Genomic DNA, 20,720 nt, shown 5'->3' on the forward strand with positions numbered 1-20,720 from the left:
GTGCAGGTGGGACTCGCTACCACCTGCGCTGCTACCTGTACCAGGCCAGAGACCTGCTGGCCATGGACAAAGACAGCTTCTCAGGTACTATGTGTTGATGGACTGATGGACATCATCACCTCTTTTATTTTGAAAAGAACGTTGAAGCAGCACGAAGACATAACAGGATCACAAGATTGATGTTTAAAGCTGCCACTTAATATTTTTACCACAGTGGAAAAATCAAAATATTTGGCCTGTTTAGCGTCTTTCAGCTCATCGTTTTGTTTTTATGGCCTTCAGCTTTCCTGTTTCGGTTCACTCCCACCGCTCTCATTATATATTATTTTTATAATGATTTTGTTTTCTACGTTTGCCAGGTAGATAGAAACATGACGCAAAGTGGATGCTCATGTGGCGCCACATCTACGCCTACAAGTCACCGTAACGACTGTACGCTGATGATACGCTGGTGTCGTGCTAACAGCTTGTTTCCGCTCCCTTTAAGTGGCCAAAAAAATAAAACATAAAGTCTTGAGCTTTAATATTAAGCAGTGTTGCTCTGTTTTTATCAACCCACTGACGGAGAAAGAGAGTTGTGAGGTTAAAACTCATTGTTTGATCTGATTTTAATTTCTAAAATATGTCATTTTCTGAATGGAGTTTGGTGTGACTGCGCTGAAAGACGGCAGGAGAGACAGAAGGGAGCGTGAGGTTATAAAAAGAACGAGTGACACAGACAGAGAAGGACATAAAAGAAACAGCTTCTCTTTTATTTGAAGGAGGTCATGGAAACTTCAGCTACTGTGTGTGTTAATCAGAAACCCACCGCAGACTCAGATGTAAAAACAGAGACGAGGCTTTAGAAAACACAGAGGGATGAATAGACAGAGGAAGAGAGGGATGATAGATGATGGAGGGAGGCTGCTTAAAGAGGGTTAGAAGAAACAGACACACAGTGTAATGGATGAGTAGAGTTGATGGATGGCGTCAGTCGTGTGTTAATCTGGTGTTAAATGGCGTCTGGGCGGCCATGATTAAAGACTGAGTCAGCGATCAAAGACTGAGGTCTTTCTGTCTCTTTGTCCTTCTGTTTTTTATTCTGCCTGTCTCTACGTCTGTCTGTCTTTTTATGTCTGTTTTATATTTTCCGTTTCCTTTCTTTCTTTGTTTCTTTCTTTCTAAGTCTGCTAACATTAAGCCTGCTAGGATTAAGCTTGCTAACATTAAACCTGCTAACATCAAGCTTGCTAACGTTAAGTCAGCTTTCTTTCTTTCTTTCTTTCTTTCTTTCTTTCTCTCCTTCCTTCCTTCCTTCACCAAGAAAGGGAAGAAGAAACTATAGCCTACTTGCAGAGCTAGCTAGTGAGCTAACTGCTGCGGCCAGGTTGGTCACAGTTGGTCACAATTCCCGAAGCTTCTCTATATTTATTTTATAAATGATCTGAATGATCTCACTCACTTGGCTGGTGGTGGACACGACAGTTAACAACCACCATTGTGGATGAAAATCTATCTGATGAGGCACAAATGTTCACAGACGAGGTGATGTTTTAAAGTTCGGTCTTGGCCTTCTGTCTCTCTGTCTCTGTCCGTCTCTTCCCAGTCTCCGTTGTGTTTATGTACCCCTGTGGATCCCAGTGTTGTCCCCACCACTGCTGCCTTCTGCACACACACAGACTTGCATAACCCCCCTGGGCTGTTTGTATTGCTGTTTATATGAGCTAATGGGCTGTTGGGAGTGGACGGTAATTGAATGGGTCACCATGGGTGGTGTGTGTCTGTACAGTGTGTGTGTGTGTGTGTGTGTCCAAGGTTAATTGAGGGCTGGTGGGAAAATGCAACTTAGCTTCTGTTTACTCTAATGCTAACGGCTCCGTAGAGACTCTTTACCCGGCCTGAAATAACAAACTACTCACTGTTTGTGTGTGTGTGTGTGTGTGTGTGTGTGACTGTACATATATGTGTGTTTTATGCATGTGTCCACATTGTGTGTGTGTGTGTGTGTGTTAACATGGAGGAGAGTGGTTGTGACCTGGAATAACAAACTTCTCCGAGCGGCGTTCCCAGCCCTCAGTCTCGAGCTCGGCATTCCCGAGATGCTGATGTCACTGTGTGGGACGCCGGGGTACTTTAGACACACACACACACACACACACACACACACACACACACACACACACACACACACATAAGTTTTTACTGCTATACTTGCAAGGAAACCTCATTAAAGCGGAAGTAGACACGTTGTAGACTTCCCTCCCCTTCTAGCATTTCCCTGTGGTGTTATTGTTGGTTAGCAACATGGCGACCGCTAGCTAGCTAGCTTAAAAGCAGAAGACAAGCGTAAGAATCCCAATTTGACCTAGAAACCCTGATTTCAGCACTATAAAAAGGCGGGTGAAGTTTCGAGGATGAGTTCAGGAGTCTCAGTCTGGTGCTCTGGATCTCCTGCCACGCGGCTGCGTCGCGTCACGGTGAATACTCGATACTGATGTCTGGTTGTTTCCTCTCTGCAGACCCCTACGCCATCGTATCCTTCCTCCATCAGTCCCAGAAAACGGTGACGGTGCGAAACACTCTCAACCCCACCTGGGACCAGACGCTCATCTTCTATGAGGTGGAGATTTACGGCGACCCCGAGGTGACGGAGGCGACTCCGCCCAACGTGTTGGTGGAGCTTTACGACTCGGATACATACGTGAGTGTTGAGACGGATAAAACGTTAGACCTTCTCTCTTTTCCTTTGATTAACGTGAGTTTTAAATGTTCAGGGTGCCGATGAGTTCATGGGCCGCTGCATGTGCCAGCCCTCCATGGACGCCTCCCCACGTCTGGCCTGGTTCCCGATTCGTCGAGGGGACCAGAACGCCGGCGAGCTGCTCGCCGCCTTCCAACTCATACGCAGAGAAAAGGTCAGGATTCAAACATCATCATCCTCAGCTCGTCTTCCTCCGATGTCTTTTCTGTTATCTTTGTGTATGTCGGCGTCGGTGTCTAAAAACCATCCCATTGTTTTGTGTCTACAGCCGGCGATTCACCATATTCCAGGTCAAGAGGTCAGTGAATCCTACTCTTTTTACACTCTTTCTATGTCATTTTCGTGGATTTATCTCACATTTCCTGCTTTTGTTCATCATCGTCCTTTAAAATCAAACGTGTCTGTTCCCGTCTCGCCTGCAGGGAGACATCATGACCTCCACCAGCATTCTGGACGAGGTAAAACAGACAGAAACTAATATATTAGTGGGATTATTGAAATTAAGATGACAATAATGGGACTTGTCACGTCTTTTATTATTTACGATTGCTTATTTCCCTCCTGATGTTTTTACTTCCTGCTAAAATGTGACTCCTGCGGCTCTTAATCTTTTTTATTTCACTGCTTTTTATTCTCATCTTCGTCTCTTTTTCTTCGATGTCGCTTCCTCAGTTGATGTTTCCAGGATTCCTCTCTGAAAACCTGCAGCAATGGGTACAACGTGACACACCGACATAAACAGAAACGAGACATAAATATGAAAAAAAAACCCATCCTGTCTCATGTCTGCATGTTCACTTACAGCGCACGCACATACATAACGTCATCATACGTGCATGTTACAGACGTTTGTTCATGTAAGCCACGATTCATCTGCCCTTTACTTTATACTTCACACTTTAATAATCTGAAACTCATTCTGTTTTCTGTTGTGGAGTTTGTGTTGAAGGCCACAGAGGACATTTTTAAAGATGGTATTAACGTCCTTTACACGTAAATGTGGAAATGTTTGAGATTTTAGTCACAAATTTGTAAGAAAAAGAAGGAACGGCGCCGCTTCAACTCGCCGGGTTGGACCGACCTCATCACGCCACAGACGTCGCTGCTCGCTGTGTTTTCTCTGTTTCTTCTTCTGTGTTTTTTCTTGGAATATAAACCTCCTGCAACTCTGTGACGTATAAACATACATAGATATGTATATATTTACCTACAATGGCCGTAAAACACTTGAAGAAGCTGTATAAAGTCGTTAAAACTCTCTTTGGTGATCATAGATCAGTATTTCCTGAAGTTTATTAAATCCAGATCAAATATAATGGTTTAGTATTAAGAAGATTATTTATGAGGAGAAAAGTTACTAAGGTTGAGTCGATGTCCCTGACCAATATCATCATCTGTTTCTTGATCTTAAAAATATTTAATTCATCAGATTGCTGATAAATCAACAACCCAGAGCCTCGACTCTCTTCCTCCACCTTTAGTTTGATTAATATTTTGCTTTCGAGGGAAAATAACTAGAGAGATTTAAATATGTTGGACTAGAAAAAACGGTTATTACCTGATAAAAGACAAAAACACGATGTCCTCTTCAGCCTTGTCGTACTTCTGTTTCCAGTAACAGACTTGTTTTGTTACATTTGTGTTTTTTCAACAACTCATCTGACACGTTAACACATTCATTCATGTTACTAAGACATCCAGTGAACAGTTTGTCCTGTCTCATCTCCTGTTTGATGACTCACCGCTGTCCTGCGTTCCTATTGGCAGCCGGAGGAGTCGGACCTTCCTCACCCGCCCCCTCAGAGAGAGGCCAACGTCTTCGTGGTTCCTCAGGGGATCAAACCTGTTCTGCAGAGAACCGCCATCGAGGTATCGCTAAGATCTGCAACGACTGTTGAAAGACTACTTCTTAGTAGAGCTTCTCAATGTAAAGAAAGACTCTTTACATCCAGTACTCTCCTCCTGTAAGCCTTTTCAGTCTTTTTTTATGGAGGATGACGGCTGTAGTTAGAAAAATACCCACCAGATTAATTTGAGCTGCAGTATTTAATCAGCTAATCAACTATTTTTAAGAAAATTAAAGGCAAAATTCTCTGATTCGGACATTTTGCACCATTTTCTGACATTTTATAGACCAAACAACTATTCGATTGACTCGATTAATCAAGAACATAACGGACGGATTAATTGACAATGAAAATAATCATCAGTTGCAGCTTAAACTCGTCTTCTCGTCCCCTCCGTCAGATCATAGCGTGGGGCGTCCGCAACCTGAAAAGCTTCCAGCTGGCGAGCGTTACCTCCCCGAGCCTGCAGGTGGAGTGCGGCGGCAGCGTGATGCAGAGCTGCGTCATCCGCAGCGTGAAGAAGACTCCCAACTTTGACGTCAACAAGCTCATCCTTGATGTGGTGAGAACGAGGAGACACACACACACACACACACACACACACACACACACACACACACACACACACACACACACTCACATTAGATGTAATCAGCTGCCTTCACGGCTGATGAGCGTTCTGCTGTGATGTGGTTTTTCTGCACCGGTCGTTTATCTTCATCAGCGAAAGCCGCAATAATGGACTCAACTGTTTCCTGCTTTTCTTCCAACAAAAGTAGAAATCTCTTCCGTTAGCTTAGAAAGCAGCAGTCATTCTTGGATGCGGACGTTGGCTGTCGCAGAAGTCGATGTAGATGCTTCCAGCTCGGTTGAAGAGCGGATTTTCCATCAAAAACAGGAACTTGTCCTCAGTTGTAAAGATGCAGGGTGGAGGACTTCTCCCATGGCTACCAGCGTATACATTACTAATGCAGGGTGGAGATCTGTATCGTGGACGTGACTGGATGTCACTGCAGAATGAGCTCATAAAGTTTCACTGAATCTTAAAGGAACAGTTCAGCCAAAGATGATCTCGTCGCCCTCATGTAGATGGAAAGTCAGGTGAAGTTACGTAGTCCACAAAACATTTCAGAGCTGCAGCATTCTCCTAAACAACTGAAGTAGCTGGAGACGTGTTGTCAAACGTAAAGAAACAACCATAATATATGTAAATGGCTCCATGCAGCTCGTCCAATCCGTCCAGAGATCCCAAATTGATTTGAAATGACGTTACTTACGCCCTTTTTGAAACCGAAATCTTCACTTCAGCTTGGCGTTAGCGCACACCGCGTCTGAAGTGGATGCACACGCTCGACCGTGCATTGAAATCTCATTGGCTACATGATGCGTCCAATCATCTAGAGGCTCAGGAGAGACAGGAGATGGATCAAGGAGTGGGTCTCCTGTCTGTGAAATCACTCGTTGGCTGTTGCAGGCCACAGGGCGGGCATAGAAGCATCCTGACTGGTCAAATGAGGTGTCAATCAGTAGGTCAGAGGTTGGGCGGCCATCTTATGTAACAAATGGTGGAGTTTTTGACCGATAACATCAACCTCGAGTTGCCAAAAATGTGCACACACTTGATTGTCGGCTTGTTCTTTCCTTTGTGTGTTGATTGTACCTGGCTGATGATGGTTTTCATCTTGAAATGGTTGGTATGAGTCCTTAATCCTATTTTAAACTCTTCCATGCTTAAAGTTTCAGGTGTATGTAGCTCACAAAATCACATTAATCCAAAGCTGATTATTTAATGCAGAGGTTTAAGATTTCTCAAACAGCTTTTTGAGCCCTGAACTTCCACCTAACTTAATAAAGAGTTTCTACGATGGCGTCATTCATTTTAATCAACACTAAAACCACACTATCGAGAGCACGACGGAGCCTCAGCGTCATTATTTATCCTTCAGATGTATAAACTGTTACATCGGTGCCATTACATTCCACCTAAGTGTTTTCTTATGAAAACCTAAACTGAAATATGGAAATATTACGCACGTTTTTCCCCACCGGCCGGCTCCAGAACGAGCTCAGAGAGTTTTAATGTTAACAATATTAAGGCCTGAAGTTGATCACCTCACTGTTTTATTATGACAGCTTTAACTGGAGGATGGAAATAGTCACATATTTTTGCTTTTGGCTGCGGCAGTTTTAATGTTAACAAGATTAAGGTCCTGTGTTGACCACCGCCTCCACCGGACTGTGGAAATATGCACATTTCTTTCCCTTAAATTCAGCCCCTGAACCGAGTCCAAGCAGTTAATGTTAACAATATTAAGGTCTTAAGTTGACTGCCTAAGTGTTCTCGTATGGCACGAGGGGGCAGAAGAAAATGTCATGTGCATAGTTTCCTTAAATGCAGCGCTTTGAAGAGCCTAACCACCTAATGTTCGCCCTCTCAGTTTATTGTGTTGAGTTTAGCATCATCAGCTCCACTTAAGCCCTTTTTTGAAAGCCAGAGAGGTCAGATGGATTACAGTTACCAATCCCGTTTTTTCCCTTCAGCCAGTCTGGCTAAATGAGACTATTATAGGGGTATTCATGCCTGTAAATGTTGCTGCTGCTGCTGCTGTAAAGGCAGGAAAGTAAAGTTGAATATTGAGGCTGGTTGTGTTCTGATGATTTTTGTGTTTTTAAGTTGCGCTTTCTGAGAAAAATGAAATAAAAGACATTTAACTCACACAGTTAGGGTTAGGGATAAAGAGTTTAATTCTGCTTCCTCTGGAGAGTTTCCTCCTTCCTGTCATGTTTATAATGACATGTAATTTATCAGATTTTTTCCAGGGAAGCGTGAAGGACATTTATTTAAATGTACACGAGGGCCACAAAAACATCTTTTTTCTAAATATGTACTTCACTGGTCCCTGGGGGAAATCTGATAAATTACATGTTTATTGTTTAAATGTATTTGCCTTTATTATTCGTAAACATAACAGCAAATATTTGCAAAGTCGGTGAATGGATCTTTTTAAGGGCAGACATTTTGATTTGTCACGGCAGGAAAAGCACAGGTGGAGCTAACGTACACCTCTTTCAGTTCATGTTAGTAAAGTCAGCACACAACATATGATTATTTTTCCTCATTTAGTCATCGCTAGTTTCACACCGAAAGTAATTTTCCTGCTGTCATCAGACAGTAAGACGCACATTACACTCTGATTTTATGATTAAAGAGGCTGCTCTCAGTAATTTAAAACATTTCCACGTGTGCAGGAATATCACTGCAGCAAATATTGTGGCACGTTTAATCTGTAAAACTAAAAACCTGTAGTTATAAACTTGACAGGAAGGAGGAAACTCGACTAAACCAGATCTCAGGATTTATCAGGCGCATATACTTACTGATCCTGTCGGCGAATCAAGAGTCGACATGTATTAATCTGACTCTTAACAGTCTGCCAGCTATTTTGTGTTTTCATGGTGAAGCAGTTTTACACTTTGACAGAGGAGGTTCAACAAAAAGTGGATGATGTAACGCAGCTAAACGGCTAAGGTAGCTTCTCGAGGTTCAGCACTGTCACGACAGCTTGCTCACTGGGATTATGTTGCTTAGCTTTGTCAAGTTCAAATGTTTGAATAAAACCAGCACATTAAAACAACTGATTGAAACAGACACTGTACAACAAAATAAATAAAAGCATAAAAAACCCTTCATTTAAAATGTGAGATCACAATGAGAATAACTCGAGTTGTCAGACGCAGCAGCAGTTATTGTGACGTCTGATGACAGTCGGCGGTTTCACGGTGAGTTCCTGCTAAAGTTTCCGCAGGCTGGAAGAGAACAGAGCGATCCACAATAATCTGTTCGCTGTCGCTTCACATGTAAACTTTTATTTTGAAATCTTAACTCAAGCTGCTGTTTGCGTCCCGGTTTCTGTCGCAAAGATAAAAAAACCCTCGATGGATTCGCTCACTTCTTCCTTTACGTTGGAAGGGAGGGGGTCGAGTGAAGGTGTCACGATGCCCTGATTGGACGGTCACCAAGGCGTGACCAATCAACTTCAGACAGCCAGCAGTCACAGCCAATCAACATCAGGCAGGCAGGTGGCATAACCAATTAGAGTCAGGCCAAAGCAGCTGGAGGTCAGAGGATATGGTGTTTTTCTCTTTTTAAATCCCTCTTTCCTCCGCAGAGACTTCCCCAAGAGGAGCTCTACATGCCGCCGATCGTCATCAAAGTCATCGACAACCGGCAGTTCGGGAGGAAGCCGGTGGTCGGTCAGTGCACCGTCCGGGCTCTGGAGGAGTATCGGTGCATCCCGGAGGAAGAGCGAGCGGTGGAGGAGGAGCAGGACGAATGGAGACGTAAGACGTGGATGGATATGAACGAGTGCAGACAAAAAAATACAGATTGTGAACGAACGTAATAAACGTCTATCTGCTGTGTGTTTGTTTGTGTAGGAGACACGCAGCGATTAAGTTGTGGGGAGGTTTTTATTGACATCGATGACGAGCAGCCGCTGGTGCCCGACCAGGTAAAACCTCCCAGTCAGTGAGTTGGTTAAAGGCGAACAAAGCCAACTGTTTCCTACTAATAATGCATCTTTAAAATGACTCACAGGTTATGGTTTCATTTCTAAACAACACTCAGTAACTTCCTGAAACATCCGGGCACCGTAGATTTGACCAAACAGCAGAAAATAGTGCCGGGGACTATTAGGAGCGTGTGGGATTAAATCAAAAGAAGATGATGCCGTTTGCATCCTCTTCGTTGTCATTATTTCAGTAAAACGTTGGGACTGTTCGACGAGGACAGTTTAGCAGAGAAGCAGCCAAGAATCTCAACTTCAAAACTGCTACAAGGAACTTTTAACTGGCTCTGAAACAATCTCAATGTAATACTGATGCCTCTAAATGACCTACATTAGCAAATGAGACCACTTCCGATACCGATACAAGGAAGTAAAAAAGTTCTGATAACGACTGATCGATATAACGGCCGATATCGTCGATGCAGTCCAGTGAATTCACAAACATTTCTCCAAGAGAGAAACTGCAGCTGAACTTTTGTTCCCGTTCGCCCGTCATTCCAGCTGAACCTGCTGTCAGCGGTTTAATACCCCATGATCCAGTGATTTTCCAAATGCGTGTATGAGGAATGTGTGTGTGTGTGTGTGTGTGTGTGTGTGTGTGTGACATTTCTGTTGATGTGTGTGTCATCTGTGTATGTGCATCATGGTGTGAGTGTGTAGTGTGTCTTTCGGTTGTGAGGTGAAGTTTAAAGGGCAAATGTGAAACACTCATCTTTCCACAGCGAACATCTGTGTGTGTGTGTGTGTGTGTGTGTGTGTGTGTTCAGTGGTACCAGCAGCGTAAATAAACACGTCCTGACATGATGACATGGCAACCGTCTCTGTGGTCGGTGGTTACCGTGGTGACCACGAGATCCGCACTCGTTACCAATCGTCAGTGTTTTCTCTCCAACTTTCTTTCTTTCTCTCTTTTAATCTCTCCCTCGTTCTCGCTGGTGAAGGAGGAACACGGAAACTATTTTCCAGTCGACCTAATCCTCGATCAAATATCTCTCGTTTCAAACGCACCGTTTACAGTTTATCGCACGCACAAACACACACACATATTCAAACCCACAGGCGTAACCGCGCATACACAAACGGACTCAAGGGCCCGTCCACACCGAGAGCGATCGGCTGTAACAATAACTATAAATAGATCCTTTTAACTCGAGTCCACGCCACAACTGTAACGTCGCCGACGATATCGCTGGGGTCACTTTCAGAGACGATGGAAACGCTGACAGCCAATCAGAATCCATCTAAATTCACAGGATCCGTCACTAAGCTGGCTTTTGGGGACTTTTCCCTACAAAATATGTTGCAGGAGTGATTGCATTGATTTACTATTGATGTCTAACTGTTTTAAACTCTTAAATAAAGTATATTAGGATGCAAATTACACATGAAAAACATCATTGTACCTGAGACAAACTGCCTGACGGTGTTCGGCGATGATGGGGTCAGTATTAAACAGTGTGTGCATGCTAAAACCCGGTGCTGTTTCAAGTTAGTATGATACGATAAAGCAAATAATATCTGCACTTCTGAACTTCTGGGGGGACATTTTTAAGCTCTTCCAGTGTTTTATGTCGACAATTAAACCTGTTTTCCAAATATTTTAAACGAGGATATCCGACATCCACGGGAGCTCAGAGCATGAAGTCAATTACTGTAGACGGAGAAAGTCTGTAAACAAAGTATGTAAACGACCTCTTATCCCCCGACACACACACACACACACACACACACACACACTGCTGTGGTCTATTAAATGGTTTCTTTGTGTATATTAGTGAATAGTCGATTGTATAGAATCAAGAGACAACATAATTTGGTCTTATTGGTTTGGCAGACCGCATGAGGCTGTCATACACTCTGTCGAGGGGGCAAACATAAATAATGCACACACACACACACACACACACACACACACACACACACACACACACACACACACACAGACCGCAGCTATCCTTGCGTAATCGGGTTTTTTTCCAATAAGGACTAAAGGCAGTTGGACGGGCTCGGGAATGCAATGTCATCAAAACCAAAGTCCCCGAGGTCCATTAAAGAAAACATAAAAAGAAACCCCAGCTAGTTATTGTGTTTATGATGTTGTTGTTGCATTTACTAAAAATAGTCGGAGGGGTTCAGGGAGAGCGACGTGACTGGTAGAAAGTGGAGTGAAAGATGGAGAGAGGTAGAGAAAATATATAAAAGAGATGAATTTAAAGTTTAAACTCATTATATTTCTTTAATTCCTTAATTACACTTTATGTATATAAAAAACTCAAGTATCTAACTTGAAAAACAGAATATTCAAAGAGCTAAACTAAAATAAAACGTGCATAACTTCAAAGTATATGGCTTTAAAAAGCATAATAAACTATATATTACTGTATTTGAAACCTCATTGGCTACATGATCAGTCATCCAGAGGCTGGCATGTAGGCGGCTCAGGAGAGAGGAGAAGGAAGAGAGAGTGGGTCACCTGTCGCCACAACCAATCATTGGCTGTTGTAGGCTCTAGGGCGGGCATAGGAGCTCAAATGAGCTGTCAATCAGGCTTGTAAAAGCAGCCAGGATCGCAGATTTTTTGCAATTTTGTAATGAATCAGTGAGATTTGCAGACTGTTTCTCTTCTTCCTCCTGCTTGTTGACTGTAATCCTGATCCGTAACGATGTCAAACAGACGGCTGCCTCTTCAGAAGTCAGCGCGGACAGCGTGGTAGATGTTGGAAAAGGTTCTGCAGCAACGTTCGAGTGTGCAGGATTTGAAGTTAACGAGCTACAACGTGGAAAACCACCGGACTGGCTCTTTAAAGAGGACTGAAGTGACGTTCAAAGACAGAGACTTTGTGGAGGAGTTTTGATTTCCGAGCTTGTGATTCCTGTCGACGTCCGGACAAAGGTTCAGGACTTCTGTTCAGCTGCTCCTCTTCATCACTTTTTCCTCCCCTGTCATCTGATGTCACCCTTTCTTTTCTCCTTCCTCCTCTGTCACATTTACTCGCCCTTTTTCTAAATGTCACTCTTCATCCTTCCTTTCTCTGAACTTCCTTGGTTTCCTTGTCTCCTCTCCTCCTCATTCTTTCCCCTCATTCCTCACCCTTCCTTCACCTCCTCTCTTCCATCCTCCTTCCTTGTAACATCTCCTGTCTCTTCGTCTCCTCTTGTTTCCTTTCCTTGTCCTCCTCTTTGTTCTCTTCCTCACTTCTATCCTCCTTCACTCCCTTGTCTCTCTCATCTGCTTGTTTTGTTCCTCCTCTTTCCTCTTATCTTCCTCTTCTTATTCCTTGTTTCCTTTCTTGCATCCTCCTCTCCTCTTCCTCCTCCTATCCTCACCTTCTCTATCACCTCCTCCTTCTTCTTCTTCTTCTTCTTCTTCTTCTACTCTCCCTCTCACCCATCCCTCTTCCTCCTCCTCTCCTTTGTCTCAGTTAAATCTTCCTTCTGGTGATCACTGAAGGGGAAAATCTGACCCTCGATGATATCTAACACAGACCCTGTGGTTTCTGTGTGTGTGTGTGTGTTACAGTGTGTGTGTGTGTGTGCTACAGTGTGTGTGTGTGTGTGTGTGTGTGTGTGTGTGTGTTACAGTGTGTGTGTGTGTGTTACAGTGTGTATAAACAAACAGGCCGCCTGTTCCTTGTTAGTCGTCTCCTGTCTCATTATCCCCACAGGACTCTCACTGCTACTCTCCCTCCATCTTTTGTCCTCTGTGCCTTCCTTCTTCAGCTCCTTACCTTCCCTCCTTCTTCCTATCTCCTTCCATCCTTGCCTCTCTCCTCGTTTCACTTCCCTCGTTCTTCCTCTTTCTTTCCTTCTTCATCCATTACTTCCCTGCACCTGTTCCTCCCTCCATCTCTCTCTTCTTCTGCCTTCTCATCTTTACTTCCTTCCTCACTTCCACCTCTCTTATCTTTTTTATCTCCTTCACTTTCCACCTTTTACCCCCTTGATTCATTCTTCTCATCTTTCCTTCTCTATTTTCTTCACCTCTTTCTTCTCATCCCTCTTTCACTGTCTGCTTTATTCCTTCTTTTCTTTCATGCCCTCATCCTGACTTCTTTTCCTCTCATCTTCTATTTTTTCCTGCACAACTATCCTCTAGTTAAGTCCGTCCTCCCTCCCTTCCTTCCCTCCTTTCTTTTTTCCTCCCTCATGCCGTTTTCTCTTCATAACCCTCCTTCAATGCTTCCTTTGTTTGTTTCTTTCTTCCTCCTTTCCTTCCTTCCCCTCTTCCTACCACCATCTCCTTCCCTCTTTTTATCACTTCCCTCCCTGCCTTCATCTTTTCTCTCATCATCTTCCTCTTTACTCATCCCTTCTTTTGTCCTTCTTATCTTCACCTGTTTCCTTCTCTTTACCCTCCTCTTCGCTGTTTCCTTTCCCTTTTCTCTCTCCCTCCTCTGTTTCTTTACCTGCATCCTTCTGTTTTCACCTCTCCATCCTCTTCCTCCCGCTCTGTCCTCCTTCACTTCATTGTCTCGTTCCTTCTCTCCTGCTTCTCATCCATCACGCTGACGTTGGTTTTTCATGTGGTAGCTCATTAAAGAACATCTCATCCTCCTCTTCTTTCCTCTTCACTGTTGTGGTTCGTCACCCTCTCTGATCCCTCCGTCGTCTTCAGATCCTCTCCGCCTCCATCCAATTAAAGCGCTCTGACTTTAACACAACTCTACGTGGAAACAAAAACGGTGATGCAACATGTAACTGCTCTGTATAAAAGGGTTAATAGATCAACTGCTGATCTCCAGTAAACAGTTTAATAAAGTACGTAGTTCCTCGGCTTATTTGTTCCCTCACATGGTAAAGTCGTCGTATTCACGTTGGTGTTTCGCAGCGTTCCTCCCCTCGCCCTTCCTGTCGTCTTCTTCTTCTCTTCCTCCATGCGCTCAGCTCCTCCGTGACCTCATATAAACACTTTGTCTTTCTAATCTGGGCTCCATCGAGGCCCATCAGCCAGAAACCCAAACGCTGCTGTCTGCACGTCGCAAGTAGGGAAAGACAAATGTTTAAACTTTTCAGTTTTTCCCTCACAAAACAAGTTTGGACTTCAGCTTTTTGATGAATTGTTTCTGTCTGAGCGAACACACGACGGTGACGACGTTGTTTCTGTGTGTTTGAGTCACTAAACTGTCTGCTGATGTTAGCGTTGATGTATAAAGTGTGTTTTATGTTTATTTCTAATGGTTTTTATGAAGCAATTTAAACTGTGTTGCTGTTTGATGCTAATATTTGTGGCTAACCCTAACCAGCTAACCTGAACGTGTGTGTTTTATGTGTGTGTGCATGTGTTTTGTAGCTTACAGACGGAGCCAGCTCAGCTATCATTAACCTTTCCACCTCTAGCTCCAGCCTTCATGTAGGTAACAAACTCATCTTTAACTCGTTTCATTCATTCATGTTCACACTCTGACATTATCTGTTCTCGATCTTCGATTTCTTTTCACCTGCTAATGATGTTAAGAAGAGATTAATGTTGATGCTGTTACAGATCTGTTCACGTTGGCAACAAGTCGTTTTAAAACCATTAATACACGGTGCCCTTAAACCTAGACTGTCTCCTAATACATGTAACCTACTAAAAACGGTGTTTCCCACACATATACTTCACTTGGGTGGGCCCAAGTATATTTGGCATCCCATTTTAGCATTTTTATACTTAATTCTTTTTAAATCCATCCGAGAGAACGACGCCATCCGCCATCTTTTAACTAGGTGACAATCTGCCCTCGCTCTTTAGCTCCCTCCGACTGTCCAATGTCGTTGTCTTGTACAAACTGTAAAAGTGCACCTGGTTGTAAAACTTGCCGCTGATGCAGGAAGCAGATAACGTTGCTGGTGCATTAAAGGACCTATTTGTAAGAAAAGTCGATTTTTCAGTCTCATTCCCATCTCGTCAAATAATGCAGCACTGGGATTGTATGACGGGTCGGCCGACATCCCAAAGCGTCAGTTTTTGAAGACTTGAGGAGTGAGACCCATAAACCTTTTTCTTTTTTACAAATAGGACCTTTAATGTAGACAATTAAAGCAACACTATGTAACAAAGGCAAACTCTTAAAGCGATTCTGAGAAAGATAGTTGATGTTCATGTTGCTCCACCACCAGTATTGCTTCTTCTCCTGGAGGTAGCCCTCAGCCTCAAAAAGGTTGATGACCACTACGTTAAGAGGCAAAAGTGTCACAAAAATGAGAAATAACAGTACCAACAAGACCATAAAGTAGAAGTATCGTGCAAAGACCTGAAGGCAGATGAAATAAAACTACATATAGAGCAATAAACTGCAAGAGAAACAAAAAGAAATATATGAAAAATATGAATCATGAGTCAAATTTGATAAAAAAAACTGTTAAAACGTTTGGTTACCAGCAGACAATTTGCTTTGTGAGATGAGGAGATTCCTTTTTAAACTGTATTCACACTTCATTGCAAACATAAGCTGATTTTCACCATACAGACATGAAAAGAAACATTTACACACTAAAATCTAAAAGTTTAAAAGTGTATGTGAGGCTCTGAAACACACGTTTCTTTATATGAACTACTCATGTTGAACTGTGGTTTGGTTTCGAGGCAGCAGACAGTAGCACAGATCTAATTATAGAGTGAAAGCACTTTATAGATGAAGTTTATTTTAAGTGAGACACTGATGAATAACTGCAGAGAAGGAATGACATAAAGAAGTTGTTCTTTCTTTCTTTCTTTCTGGGATGAAACAAGAAACTTTTTTAACATTTCGCCTTTTTTTCGGTCTCGGCTCAGGAAAATAATCTTCTCCCGAAGACATCAGGGTTTCACAGAGCGGCGCACGCCGAGCCGTGTGGTTACGGAAGAAATCCGATCCCGGATCCGAAACGGGGGAGACCACGCTCCTCGTTACATTCTTCCATTTTATTTATCCAAGCCAGGTCAATTTGAAGACTAAGCTTGACCCGGAGCAGCACACAAACACACACATCCAGTAGTGCTCTCGACAGTAATTGGGGCTGATTTCTTTCTCTCCAAACAGAGATATTTGTTTTATTAGGGGTCAGATATTGAACCCAGTCAAATTAAAGGCTCGGCTTTCTGTCTGGACGGGGCCAAAGTCAACAGAGCTGCTATAGATCCTCTATACCACAACTCTCTGTAAGTAGACAGTTACTAAAGGCCGAAGGGAGGGATGGATAAACGAGAGAGGGTTAAGGAGGGAGAAGGAAAAGAATCAGAAGTGGACTAATATCTCGTGGCACCAGAGGAAAGAAAAGCTCGCTGTAAATCCTGGCTTTCTTAATCTCTGGGTCGCGACCAAAAAACGGGTCATGGGTACGTCTGATGATTACCAGATTACCGCAGCGGAGCGAGCGGCTTCCAAGACTGATCAGTCAGCTTCAGTTTCAGAGTTGGAAGAGTTTAAGAAGATCGGCTGTCAGTAGCGTCATGGCTCCTCAGACCTCGAAGGCGGCGAGCCCCCCTTCGAGATTGTTTGAGATCTAACGTCGCTCGAATGGAAATTGAACATCGTGTGTCACGTTTCATGCGCGGCATCCGGGCCTGATGGTTGTATTTGTCAGGGATCAAACCAGCCTCCCCTCGTTTCTCGTTTTGTAATCCGTCTTTAAGGTAGTCGCCTTTGAAAAAGCTGTCACTTCCATATAATGTGGTTTTTGTTTTCCATCAGTGACGTGTTCAAAAAACTGTGGTTCCCCTCTTGTCAAAACTATCCCCGGTTCGTCGCCAAAAAACAGTCAAGTTCGGTTATAATCCCGCTCTGAAAATGTTGTATTTTTGCCTCTCGTTCCATAAATCCTTTCTGGCTGCTTCAGGACCAGAGAAACTAACTGAGATGGCTTCACGCCAGGCGACTTTGTGGCACACATTTATGGCCCTATAATGACACTGCGACCAGAAACAAGCTGACGGACCGGCTTACTAAATCACTAGTGTTGTTCTTGTTCTGCTAATTTCAGCCGCAGACTGATGTAAGCTGCTGTTCACCTCCAGAATCTGAATGCTGCACATATTTGCTGCCCAAATGCGTCCATGCACTCCTGGGTGTATTGACTTTATAAGTCCACTGTTAATCTTCGGAGCCAGACTTCAGCATATCGGATACTTCAGAGTCAATGATCCCTAAATGTCATGCAGAAGCAGTCTCTTATTTCGGTCTGTGTAGGGATCAAAAAGGCTTGTAGATGTCGAGTTCAAATCTGGGCTACAGCAGGTTCAGAAGTTCAAGATTTTAGACTGTATTTATTTACCATTTGGATTTTCCACAATTTATTTCCCCAAACATATTTATTCCTGTATTTCTTTTTACATTTCTGTACACATATGAGGGGACTGTCATTCAAAGCCAATCAATCAATGAGAGCCAGATATTTGTCTCAAGAGTTGTAGAAGACCAGAAATAAGAGCGAATATTGGACTTACATATATCAGGTGGCCAGAAAAACAACAAATGGGGATAAAGGTGTATATTTTGGAAAGTGTTGACCAGACCAAAGCAAAGGAAAGAGAAATCCTGAACCTCTCGTCACAGCGTTAAGTGGGCAATTGTTGGATTTGTATTTTTTTTTTAGATGCTTGATCCTGAAGTCTGCATTTCTAGACTGATATGTCATAATAGTTATAAAAGATTTAGAAATAGAGCCTTTTTGTGGCCCAGTCCAAAGGAAACCAGCTTTTAGTACACCATAATCTAGCTGCCTCCCGTCGTGCAACACAGAGGCCAACAGTCTGAAGGTCCAGGGTGATTTGAAGAGAAATTCCTGAACCATTCTGCATTTAACTTGCTCTGATTGTCTTTGACCTGATTCTGTATCTTCGGTATGAACTGGCGAATGTGGAAAAACTGGAATAGATGTTTCGGCCGAGCTGTTTGTGTGTATTTGTCATTCTCTCCGCTGTGGTTTTTCAAGGCAGAGCACCAAACCTCAAGTAAAAATCTGAGGCATTTTCACATAAATAAATGTCTTCTTTGCTATCAATGATTGACATTACGCAGCAGTGACTCAATCTATATCCAGTTCCTGAAAGCTTTTCCAGTTGCTGTTCTGCTCTCAGCTCATTTCTTTGAAAAATTCTTCTGCCATGAAGGAAATGATGCGGACTGGATTTCTGGCTACTTTGGAGTAACCTAAAGAAGAACTGGGTTGTAGCATTAGCAGTGATAGCCACCGCTGAGTCATGAAAGGATTACCATGTTAAAGATCAAATGAGCAGATGTTAACTTACTAAACTAAAATCTTTAGTTTGACCAAGATGATATCCACCATTGATGCTTCCTGAAGCTTTGACCAGTCTGTTGACCGCTCTTCTGTGATTGGTTGTTATGTCCTCACTTGGTTAGAATGAGTAGGCTAATGAGTTAGCTGTTTGAACGAGCCATAGAGACTGTATTATGTGTCGCTTATTTGTAGTTTTCTTGCAACAGCCAGCCAGTGGTGGTGCTAATACAGGTGATTGTGACCCGTAGTTTCCCCAGTAAACACCCTGACTTCTTCAGCTGTTGTAGTCCCTCCTGACCAGCCTGCTGTTGCTCTGCTCGACTTATACTCTACTTCAGGAGCTGAGTGTTTTCATGCTAGAGAGGGCGGACAGGCCTTCCACGAGCATGCTGCGTCCACGCTCGCCATGTATGGAGGGGCGCCTCGTCCTGCGCCTTGCCCTAAGACACAACCGCGAGCCACAAAGATTGGTGTGTTTACTTGAGAGACTAGCGCTCATAATCCACTGTATCACCACTGCTGCTGGCTGTTTGTTTTCGAAACCAGCTGCATAGAAGCAAATACAAAACCAGAGAAGACGTTGCGCGAGTTGAAACCCTCCATGCTGTAACCTCAGCTGTGGTTATTTCTCTGTTGTACGGTTGAGGGAATATAGCGCACACTTAAATGGATATATGTATGTTTTAGCTGGGCCTTCTTTTACATGTGCTGTCAGTCCCGTTTAGCAGTACAGTGCTCTGCTTCCCTTCGTTGGCGGTTTGAGAGTCAACACAAAGCTCTTGAAGGACCCGTCAGTTTTGGTCTCGGCTGTGTAATTTTTCCATTGTCGGACTCGCAGCCTCTTCCAACTTCATGCTTGCTGCTCTGACCCCTGACCTCTAACTCCGCTGTGGAAGGGATTTCCCCACAAAAAGCATTTTTTTTCGCAGCAGCAGCTCGGAGCTCTTATGTAAATCAAGTCGCTCTGCTCCCACAGTTCTTGGCAGTGCCAGTCTGCTTTGGTTAGCCTGGCTTCCCCTGCAGGGTGTAATGATAGGCTTCAAACCGCACTGACACCCTGAACACACCACTGGACTCTGTGTGTGTGTCGATCTCGAGTGTGTACCGCGGTCTGGAACGTTCCACTGACGGCCTTAATCTGTCTGAATCACGCCTGAACACACCTTGACACACACACACACACACACACACACACAGTTTCTGGCGCCCCTGTCATCAATGCTTGGCACCGGCTGCACTCAGAGGGCACATTAACACACACCAGACACTTCATGCATGCGTTTGTGTGTGTGTGTGTGTGTGTGTGTGTGTGTGTGTGTGTGTGTGTCACGTACTAGTTAAACTCCACGTGCCGCCCTTTTCCATGCCATGCTGCCACTTTGGAAAGACGAGGAATCCCATCGTTTTCCCCCCTCGGTGTCTGTGGGAAGTAGGAGAAAGGGGATTCCACACCGGGCCGGTGCCATAAGAGCACTTTTGTTCTACATTTATGTCCACACACACACACACACTAAAACACACACACAAAGGAAAAAGTGGTGCATGCGTCATGAGTGTGTTTTAAGCTCGAGAGGGTTGAAGGTTGCAGGGCGGCGACGTTTTTGTGTGCGAAGGGGCAGGCTGGTAGTTTGATCCGTCCCCGCGGTATTCCCCATCTTTGTAGTCGTTGTTTCCTTGTTGCGTCAGGGCCAACACACACACACACACACACACACACACGCACACGCACACGCTTAGACAAGAGTTTATATTTCTGTGAGAAAACACTCGAAAACGAACACTGAAATCGCTCGACGTTGCCAACGTGAACAGACTTTTTGGTGAATTTGACGGATGACGCCGACGTCCTGATAAAAACGCACGACGGGCTTTCATTCAAAGATGTTATACATCCCCTGAAAAATAAATCAAAATGACTCGTGTCCAAGCCACAAAGAGCCATCAGTCAACATTTCAAAAACAAAGATATTTTATCCCCCAAAACAGACTGACATTGTGAGCGCCGGGCCGGCCTCAGGATGACTCATGGCTGTAATAGTAAGACTTTAACGGCTTTTACTTTCATGCCAGCAGTCATTTTGTAATAGAGGGATTTATGTCTTCTTTTTCTGTTTTTTTTTTCTCTGTTCCATTTTGGAACGAAACCCTTCATGTGTAATGAGAATAAGTATTACGAAATGTGTTGAAAAGCTACTTAAAATGTGTTTAGTCGTGTTATTTTAGTGTGTGGTTGCGTGTTGTCAGCGTGTGTGTGTCTGCGCTGATGGAGTGTTCAGTGTGTGATGAAATCTAATTTGTGTCTGACCTGCCTCTTACTGTTAACGCTGACGCTAGATGTTGCACTGGGTAAGTCTGTGAGACAAT

The 20,720-nt window shown here is 43.7% G+C and overlaps 1 protein-coding gene across 5 annotated transcripts in view; it reads left to right on the forward strand.

Annotated features, from left to right (window-relative positions):
• dysf (dysferlin, limb girdle muscular dystrophy 2B (autosomal recessive)) overlaps positions 1-20,720 on the forward strand; it is a 73,625-nt gene that overhangs the window by 24,188 nt on the left and 28,717 nt on the right. For 3 of the 5 annotated variants that reach the window (XM_084343740.1, XM_084343742.1, XM_084343741.1), the window contains 11 exons: positions 7-84; positions 2,499-2,680; positions 2,754-2,894; positions 3,009-3,038; positions 3,163-3,198; positions 3,413-3,454; positions 4,508-4,609; positions 4,988-5,149; positions 8,757-8,928; positions 9,025-9,098; positions 14,446-14,505. In XM_084343740.1, coding sequence (XP_084199866.1) covers positions 7-84; positions 2,499-2,680; positions 2,754-2,894; positions 3,009-3,038; positions 3,163-3,198; positions 3,413-3,454; positions 4,508-4,609; positions 4,988-5,149; positions 8,757-8,928; positions 9,025-9,098; positions 14,446-14,505 — 1,079 coding nt within the window. The remainder of the gene's footprint in view (positions 1-6; positions 85-2,498; positions 2,681-2,753; positions 2,895-3,008; positions 3,039-3,162; positions 3,199-3,412; positions 3,455-4,507; positions 4,610-4,987; positions 5,150-8,756; positions 8,929-9,024; positions 9,099-14,445; positions 14,506-20,720) is intronic. The other 2 variants (XM_084343743.1, XM_084343744.1) reach the window with 2 other exon arrangements.

This window comes from Pagrus pagrus (assembly GCF_965226575.1).
Source record: "Pagrus pagrus genome assembly, chromosome: 22".
Lineage (NCBI taxonomy): Eukaryota > Metazoa > Chordata > Actinopteri > Spariformes > Sparidae > Pagrus > Pagrus pagrus.